This window comes from Chiloscyllium plagiosum, chromosome 5 (assembly GCF_004010195.1).
Source record: "Chiloscyllium plagiosum isolate BGI_BamShark_2017 chromosome 5, ASM401019v2, whole genome shotgun sequence".
Classification (NCBI taxonomy): Eukaryota; Metazoa; Chordata; class Chondrichthyes; order Orectolobiformes; family Hemiscylliidae; genus Chiloscyllium; species Chiloscyllium plagiosum.
This window is the reverse complement of record NC_057714.1, coordinates 37008867-37018997: the sequence shown is the minus strand read 5'-3', so window position 1 is coordinate 37018997 and position 10131 is coordinate 37008867. Positions and strand designations below refer to the sequence as shown.

The 10131-nt window shown below is 40.3% G+C and overlaps 1 protein-coding gene across 1 annotated transcript in view; it reads left to right on the top strand.

The window, feature by feature from the left end:
- Positions 1-4825, top strand: part of phf14 (PHD finger protein 14) — a 290569-nt gene extending 285744 nt beyond the window's left edge. Inside the window, exons 20-21 of the mRNA XM_043689855.1 lie at positions 2349-2403; positions 4734-4825. Of these exons, the coding sequence (XP_043545790.1) occupies positions 2349-2403; positions 4734-4810 (132 nt within the window). The 3' untranslated portion in view covers positions 4811-4825. The remainder of the gene's footprint in view (positions 1-2348; positions 2404-4733) is intronic.
- Positions 4826-10131: the final 5306 nt, after the last annotated feature.

Here is a 10131-nt window from a genome sequence, read left to right as displayed (position 1 = left end):
AAACCTGCTCTCCCCGCTCTCTACCTGTCACTCTTGATAAAGCTGCTGTCCCTGCACTGTCTTGCAATCTCTGACAAGCTCCGTGTCCTCGACAATCTTATTCCCGCTTTGTCCACAACATGCATCGATCCTGAAAAGAAGAAATCAAACAAAGTTCTATGTCCAACAATTGCAAAATAGTGGAAATTTGATTTTTGAAATCTTGGAAAGTTCCTAAAATCCAAAATAAACAGAATGCTGGAGAAACTCAGCTGGTCTGGCAGCATCTCTGAAGAAAGGACCAGAATTCATATTTTTAGTTCATAATGACTCATCCATCGTCCTTAAAGTGATTGGAAACGGTGCTTTTTATCCTTTTTCACTGCGGTGAGGTACGGGGTTTTTCGGGGAGCAGATGACGTGGAGGCTCCGTGCAAAACAGAAAGGGATTGCTAATTGTGGAGAAATTAACCAGAGACGCAAAATGGGTGTGAACTAAGATGTAGTAAGGCGAAAATGATTCATCTTTATTGAGTGGAAAACAAGCAAGACCACTGCGGTGAGGTACGGGGTTTTTCGGGGAGCAGATGACGTGGAGGCTCCGTGCAAAACAGAAAGGGATTGCTAATTGTGGAGAAATGAACCAGAGACGCAAAATGGGTGTGAACTAAGATATAGTAAGGCGAAAATGATTCATCTTTACTGAGTGGAAAACAAGCAAGACACAAAGAAAACATACCTGTGGAGGTGGGGGATAGGGAATGGTGGAGGAGAAATGAATGATAGATGTCATGAGTCAAGCTCTGAAGTTGTAGAATTCAATCTTGAGAATCTGTAAAATGCTTAAGTGGAAACAGAGGAGTTGTTCCTTGAACTCTGCAGCAGACCCAGGACTGAAATGTCAGCATGGCAGAAGGGGTGGGTTCCTGAAAAAGTAAGCAACTGGTAGATCACAGCTATTCCTATGGACAGGATGTGGAGGTGGAGGTGAAGGTGGACATGCTGGTGTGGACAAGTGAAAAATCACAACACAATAGCCCAACAGATTTATGTGGAATCATAAGCTGTCAGAGCAATGCTCCTTCATCAGGTGCAGAGAGAGAGCACACAACAGAGAGTTTATGGGCGCAGAGATCAAAGAATCATACAGTTGGTGTGAGAAGAGTGAACAAACCTAAAATAGTTGATGATGGACTCTGTTAGAAAGGAGTTGCAAATTTCGATTGATTAAGACAGAAATTCAGAATCCATTTCAAATCACTGCCCTGAGATAATTAAAGGTTTTATCAGTGTCTGGCTAACTTTCCAAACTTCAATCAGGTAGAGATACAAAAGGTGACATCTCAGGTCAGACACTGAATTGTAAGCGTGAGGCCTCTGTTTCTGAAATTTAAATCAGGCTGGTCTTGGTCCGAAAGCAGAAATTTATAAAATGCCACCCTGACTGACTAGGTTTTTGAACAAAATAGAATGTATCTGCAAATAAACAAACATCTTGGGTAATATGATTCGCCCCATAGATTTATATGTCTGTGTTCTACAAAACAATCACTCAGTTAGAGTTTGATCTCACCAATGGAAAATAAATCCCATTGTGAGCAGCAAAAGCAGTAGATTAGATTGAATGAAGTCTGAGTAAAACACTGCTTCACCTGGAAGATATATTTGAGGCCTTAGATAAAGAGAGGGGAAAAGTGAATGTTCAGCTGTTACATTTTCTGTGATAGCAGGAGATCTCTATTTCTAAGGATAGAAGAGGAGGTCGGGGTATCGGGTTATTTAGTCCTGCACGTTGTGGTGGAAGTGAGTGAGTCAGGCACATAGACCTATGTAGATATGTTTCCTGCAGGGATCTTTTCGGATATGATTAACTGAGAGCTAAGTGTTTTTAACTCAATGGGGTTTGTTGCAGAAATGGAAAGATTGCATGATGGTAGTTCTGAGATGCAGATGAGAAATAGAGCTTTTATTTCTTATAATTTGCAGTGCATTTTTGCCTTTTGTCTCATCTTGCTCCTTTAAGTGTAAACCTTACTGGGATGCTGGATTTTTTTCAGTCAGTTACACAGCCTGGATGTCAACAGGACCACACTGTGGACTGTGGTGGCTCCTGCTGGTAATCTGCTGAACTTCTCCTCATTGTTGTTGATGATTTGCAGGTCTTCTTTATCAACCTGGGTCACACTTCTCCCCCAGCCCAGCTCCAGGATCTCAGTTAGCATGTAGGCATGGGGTAGTTATGAAGAGCTTTTTGTGTTTTTGACCCAATCGCAGAGAAGGACCTGAGATTTATTTCCAATTTACAGGTAAGCATCATGTGTGACTTGGAAAAGGACTTATAGGTGATGATGTTCTCATAATCTTTCTAGATGGTGGAGATCATTTGTTTGGAAGGAGCTTTATTGAAGGAGCCTTTACAATTTGGTGAGTTGCTAGCTTTCCTTTGTCTTTATATGCTTTAGAATTTAACTTGCTGCACTCATATTTCTCCAATATTGCCATATTTACATTGTCATTTATGTTGTTGACTGTTTGTTTACTGTTAACCCTGCCCTACTCCTTTGGTAGAGCATCCCATGTCTTAAGTTTTCCAGCATTGGTTACCCTGGCAGAGTAGACACAGTCGATACAGACATACCAGAGAATGAACAAAAGGAAGGGTAACATACAATTAGTAATGGTAGGGGTGAGAGAAGCAGTTGGGAACAAATTTGAAATTATGCATGATATGGAGATGCTGGTGTTGGACTGGGGTGTACAAAGTTAAAGATCACACAACACCAGGTTATAGTCCAACAGGTTTAATTGGAAGCACACTAGCTTTTGGAGTGACGCTCCTTCATCAGGTGGTAGTGGAGGGCTCAATTGTAAGGCACAGAATTTATAGCAAAAGTTTACAGTGTGATGTAACTGAAATTATACATTGAAAATACCTTGATTGTTTGTTGAGTCTTTCATCTGTTCGAATACCATGATCGTTTCACTTCTTTCATGTGTAAATCACAAAACCTTTTTTTTTAAAGTTGCATTCTCAGGTTAACTGTAACAATTGGCGTTAGCTAGACAATATGTTGAAGGTGTTAGCCCCCTGTTAGCTCACTTTTTAGATTAGAATCAATCTAAACATCATGGCATAGACTGAGAACGATCATGGTATTCGAACAGATGAAAGACTCAACAGACAATCAGGGTCTTTTTCAATGTATAATTTCAGTTACATCACACTGTAAACTTTTGCTATAAATTCTGTGCCTTACAATTGAGCCCTCCACTACCACCTGATGAAGGAGCGGCGCTCTGAAAGCTAGTGTGCTTCCAATTAAACCTGTTGGACTATAACCTGGTGTTGTGTGATTTTTAACTTTGAAAATATGCAGTAAGTTGTTTTTTGTTTATATCATAACCCATAGGGATCTTTTGATGTCCACATGCTTTATTTCACAAATGTAACAAGCTGTGTCAACTTTCAAACTTCCTGGATCATGACCATCTGTGCTCAGGTCCCATTCCAAATTACACCATTTGATGGCCATTGATGCCAACGGAGCTGCTGAGCATGATCGAAAGCTCAATTTTGTCTGGTGAAGTTTCTTCTACATTTATTATATTATGAGCTCCTGATGGTATTCTGATGACACTCCTAGGAGCAAATAGAGAAAATTATAATTTGTACTAACCTTGAGCAGATAGTTTTTGAACCATTGTGTGTGATTTGCAAACTAAGTCAGATTTTTTTACCGAATTGAAGACTGTCAATATAAACTGCCTAGGTTAGTTGGAAAGCTCAAATGAGCACTCTTATAACCATTCAGCTTAGTTGGAGGGTAGAACTGAAGGCTGTTAAAATCACTTTGCAACAGATAAACATTTATTGCGTATATCCCATTTTCTACAATTAAACTTTACTTCCTGAAAATAAAACTCTTATCAATCTAACAAGAATAAATGGACCATGTACAAAATATTCACAAAAGTCACCTTACTTGCAAGTTTATTTTCCTCAAGATTAGTTGAAGTCACTTATGTGTTGAAATACTGAGGACATTTTTTCATACGACAGCATTAACTGATTTTATTAAGCATTTCTGTCATTCCATGCATGCTATTGCAGAATTTAGGAATAAATGAGGTAGAAATGGTAATGAGCTTCACTTCTTTCAGAAAAATTGCATTAAATTTCCCTTATTTAGGATTTTATCACATCATATTGCATTACATGTGTGAGAGTAGAGGTATTCACTGGGTGAGCTGATTGAGTAACAATTCAAACACTGGGACAGGTCAATTTCACAAACGGATCTTATTTAAATATGTTTAATTTAATCCTTAAAATGGTTGTTAATCCAATTAATATGTAGCACACTTCTCTGCTACCTGGTTTGGACTGTTGTGATTTGTTTTATGCATGAAGATGGGTATGATACAATCAAATGTAGAGGTTTCAGTATTCTGTGGGTGTCAAATTTGGAAAACAAGATCAAATCCAACCACTTGGCTGCATCAACACTTTCTGAAGGTAGAGCAGATAATTCCATTATTTGACCCATCCCTCAGCCAGGTTTCACTAATGGTAGTATCCTCGGCTCTACCAGAGAAAATGTTGGGTAAAATTGTGCCAACTGTAAGAAACAAAGGAGCTAAGCTATTTAATGTTAGCACTTCAGTAATATATTTATATAACAATATCTATTTGCAATATTGATACTGAACAGATTTAACACTTGGAACATTTATCAAACACAATCTCTCCACAGGGATGGCCAGTGGCCTGAAGTGGACTGGGGATGGCCAGCAGTCCAAAATGGAGCAGGGATGGCAGCCAGTGGAGTGAAGATGGCTACTATTGGGAATTGGTGGTGTCCAAACAGACTACAAGGAAGTCCTTTTAGCTTTATTTCAGATTTTCCAAACTTGTACTATGTACATCTGTAATGTCATGTAATTTTAAAAATAATTTTCTGTAATTTTTGTACCTAAGATTGTACCTGGTACTTCATACCCAAGATGGCACCATGTGTTGGCAACATTGTACACTTTTCATTGTACTCCTGTTCATCTCCAACATGTGACAGTAAACCCAATTCTAATTCCAATTCTTCCTTTTATATCATTCCATCAACCATTAGCATCATCTATCTTGAGGCCCGCAAAATAGGTATATTTTGTTCAAAAAAACTCAATAGAAAGACAGGCCTTTATCTGTTTTATTTCAATCAGAGCTGCCAATCAATATCAATGCTTTAATCCCTGAAAAGCAGCCTCAACAATTACAGAATATCACTACAAAGAGCTAAGAAAATACATTGTTACACAATAAAGAAAAGAAAAATTATCTTATGTTTATACAACATCTTTTGTGGTCTAAGGATACCTCACAGTGCTTTATAGCCAATCAAGTACTTTGTGAAGTGTAGTCACTATCGTAATGTAGGAAAATGCCATCAAATACTCATGTAAAAATTCACAAATAATATTGAAATATAAACCAAATAATTTGATTGAATAACATTAGCCAGGGTACAGGGTAGTCTGGGACAACAATAGAGCTTCCTTGGAATAGTGCCTTGGGATATTTTGCTAACATCTGAATCAGACATACAGGGTTTCGTTCCAAAAAAAGACTACTTTCAACAGTGCAGTGCTGTGCTGTCCATTGCGTGCTGTCCATTATGACAGTGTTGCTTAAACTCATGGACCAGACCTTCCGAAGATGGTTGTCACAATGCCATAGATGGGAATTGCACATGTGATGGTTGTGATACAACTGATTCTATGGAAATTGTCTGCTAAGTGGAAATTTCCAATAGGTATTTGTCCAACATCGAGAGTCATGGAAATACCAATCTCTGCTGTTGAATAAACAACATTCCCTTTCTGATCCCACTTACCAGCACCTAGTCTTTAGAGTTTATAGACTTTCATGTGTAGATCAAAGTTCCTTTTGAAATGAGTCAAGGGTATCCACCTTAACCATCAAACTGGGTGGTGAATTCCAGATACTGACCTACCTCTGTGTAAGCAATTTTCCTCCAACAGGGAATCCTTACCAGATGCAGTCATGTTATGTTATCCCTTGTAATATAAGAAACTAGGTGTAGATGATTTGTTGTTGAAAGATCAAACAGATATTTAATGGCTCACTAATATAAACAAGTATTAGAAAAAAGGCAAAATACTGCAGATTCTGAAACAAAGACGGAGAATCCGCTCCATCCACTTTTATTTTCATTTGTTATCTTTTTGTTTCTTTCTTCTGTCTTTCTTTTTTCCCTTCTATTTTATTTTACTTACCTCGTGGTGAAAAGCTTGGTTATGGTGGCGGTGATGGTTAAGGTCAGTATGCAGACTCATGGCAGCGACATCAGAGACGAGTCTGAGTTCTGCATTGTTGAGGTGGTCCTAGTGCCAGATCATGGCTGCTGCAGCGGAGGTGAGTTTGGGCCCAATGTGAGACTTGGCAGCATCAGGAGGGGCTGCAGCAGTGAGCTGGATCTGAAGCAGACTCATGGACATGGCAGAGTCGAGTTTCGGCAAGTGCGGTAAAGGGCAGCACCAGCGGTGTTTGCATTGGTGAGGTCCAGCGAGAACTTAAGGTAGTGGGGGTGTCGGTGGAGGTGACATGGCGTCAAAGATTGACAACTTCCATTCCAGTGGTGGCACAGTGAAGGGGACACGTACCTGGCCAACAGGCCCATGACCTATTACCGAGCACTTAACAAGGAGTATAAAGTTAGACCCTTTCTTCATTTTACTGCCCTGATATTTGACACTTTGGTTGATTTTTCTGTGTTTGAAGATGGTGCCAGAGAGCGCTGGCATTGTGAAGATTTGTAGCTCAGGTTGAGGTTCAGGTTATAAATTTGCTCACTGAACTGGAAAGTTTGTTCTCAGATGTTTCGTCACCATGGTAACATCATCAGTGAGCCTCCGATGAAGCGCTGGTGTACTGTTCCTCTTTCTATTTATTGGTCTTGATCTGTTGTGGTGGGTGATGTCACTTCTGGTTCTTTTTCTGAGAGGTTGGTAAACGGGGTCCAAATCGATGTGTTTATTGGTGAAGTTCCGATTTGAATGCCAGGCCTCTAGGAATTCCCATCTTTGGAAGGTCTGCTTGTCTTTGTTTCGCCTGTCCCAGGATGGATGTATTGCCCCAGATGAACTGGTGTCCCTTGTTGTTTGTGTGTATGGAAACTAGTGATAGTCAGTCATGTCTTTTGGTGGCTAGTTGGTTCTTATGTATCCTGCTGACTAGTTTCCTGCCCATCTGTCCAATGTAATGTTTGTTGCAGTCCTTGCAGGGCATTTTGTATATGCTGTTTGTTCTGCTGGTTGTGGTACAGTGTCCTTTAGATTCATCAAGAGTTGCTTCAGTGTGTTGGTAAGTTTGTGGGCTATCATGATGCTACCAAGTTGACACTATCCAACACTTCACATTGTATCTTGTGACAAGTTACATATGACAATGAATAAATCAAATCAAATAAACTATAACTTCAGACCCAACACTTTTCCAACCCAAACTTGACCCTGAGTGTCCCATTCCACATTTGCTCACTGATCTACTGGAGCTGACACCTCCTATTCCAAAACCCATATTCCCCACCTCAGCTATCATTTCTGACTCCCTCATGAATCTAAGCACCCTCTTGCTTCTCCATGCCCCCTCAAAACTGACTAGACCCCTCCTGCCATGACTTCCCAAGTCTCCTGATTTGACAGCATCCAGCTGCCTCCAGACTTGACCAACCTTAAGACCCTACTCAGTTATCTTACATTCTATCTATGTACCGACTACCCACCTAATACCCTAAGCCCCCCATCACCTGGCACACTGCACGCTCATACACCTGTCATTCTACCCTCTTACCCACTTTATAACTGTACCCTCTCACCCATCTAGCACTCTACAGCCCCCAGTTGGCACCTACAGCTATGCTAATTCCTCACCCGCCTGGCATTTTATGCCTTCACCCACCTAGTACCCAACACGTCCTATGCATTTCCTAGCCTACCCCCTTACTTACAAGCTTACGTTCTCTCAGTTGAAGAGACCATAAAACAACAGAAAATAGCAGCTAACGCCATAATAAGGAATGTGGTTTCAGTAATAAATGCTTTTTGCAGCTGGTTATGTGTATTCCTGGAACTATCTTTGGCTGTTCAGGAGTCATAGAATCATACAGCATGGAAACAGATCCTTCGATCCAATCAGTCCACATTGACCATATTCCCAACTAAATTAGTCCCACTTGCTGGCATTTGGCTGTCATCCCTCCAAATCTTTCTTATCCATGAATTTATCCAAATGTCTTTTAAATGTTGTAACTGTACCTGCATGCACCACTTCCTCCGGCAGTTCATTCCACACACAAACCACTCTCTGTGTAAAATCGTTGCCTCTCATGTCCTGTGTAAAGCTTTCTTCTCTCATGTTAAAAATATGCCCCCTAGTTTTGAACTCCTCCACCCAGGGAAGTTGGCTATTCACCTTATCTGTGCCTCTCATGATTTTATAGACTTCTATAACCTCCTACAATCTAGTAAAAGAAAAGTCCCAGCTTATCCAGTCTATTTTTATAACTCAAAACCTCCATTCCTGGCAACATCCCAGTAAATCTTTTCTGAACCCTCTCCAATTCAATAACATTCTTTCCATCACAAGGTAACCAGAAATCCAGATGAAGCTTCACCAACATCCTGTATAACCTCAACATGATATCCCAGCCCCGAGACTCAAAGGTCTGAGCAATGAAGGCAAGCATGTTAAACACCTTCTTAACCATCCCATCTACCTGTGATGCAAATTTCAAAGAATTGTGTACCTGAACCCCGAGATCTCTCTGTTCAACAACACTACCCAGGGCCTGAATATTGACTGTTTAAGTCCTACCCTTTATTTGTTTGACCAAAATATAATACCTCGCATATATCCAAATTAAACTCCATCTGCCACTCTTCAGCACATTGACGTAATTGATCAAGATCTCTTTGTAATCTTGGGTAACCTTCCTCACTGTCCACTCTCCCACCAATTTTGGTGTCATCTGCAAACTTACTAACCATGCCTCCTATATTCTCACCCAAATCGTTTATGTAAATAACAAACAAACGTAGACACAGTATCAATCCCTGTGGAACACTGCTGGTCACAAACCTGCGATCTGAAATCCAACACTCCATCACAACACTCGGTCTCCTGCCTTCAAGCCAATTTTGTATCCATTTGGCAAGCTCATCCTGAATCCCATGTGATCTAATTCTACTAATTAGTCCACCATGTGGAATCTTGTCTAAGGCTTTATTAAAGTCCATGTAGAAAAGATCTACTGCTCTGCCGTCAGCAGTCCTTTTGGTTACTTGCTCAAAAAACCCAATCAAGTCTGAGTGAGGATTTTCCTCACACCAAACTGTGCTGACTATTCCTAATCATTCCTTGCCTCTCCAAATACATGCAAATCCTATCTTTCAGAATCACTTTGTAACCACCGATGTCAGGCTCACAGATCTATAGTTTCCAGTCTTCTCTTTACGGACTTTCTTAAATAAAGGCACTTTGGAAGAAGCAGTGTGCTCTTCCCATTATGGCTGCTGTCTTACTGGGACACCAGCAGCCACAATTAACAAATGGGGCTGAGCCACTCCCATTGGCCTGTGCCTTGGAAAATTCTCTGTCTCCTCAGATCAAAGGTCACCCTCCAGTCCTCCAGCACTTCACCCATGGTTATAGATGATACAAATATTTCTGCTAGAGACCCTGTAATTTCTTCCCTAGCTTCCTACAATTTCCAAGGATACACTTGACTAGGCCCCAGAGATTTATCCACCTCTTTGTTTTCTAAGATCTACAGTACTTCCTCTTCTGTAGTGTGAATTAAGTTTAGAATATTAGTGAGTCCCAGAATTTTACCCAAAGCAAGTTGCATCAAAGTTAAATGGGCAACACTTGTTCTGATATGGGATGGGAATAAGGATTGTGATCCAGATCTGAAGATTTGGGCCAGTGTTGGTTTACTTACAGGGACAAACATTTTCCCCAAGTCAAGGCTCAAATTCATCCATATTGCAGTCAATGAAAATCTGGTAAATTTAAATCTACTCCCATTAACTCATCGTTCTTTAAAAAATGTACAAATTATGGGCTTCAATTGGAAA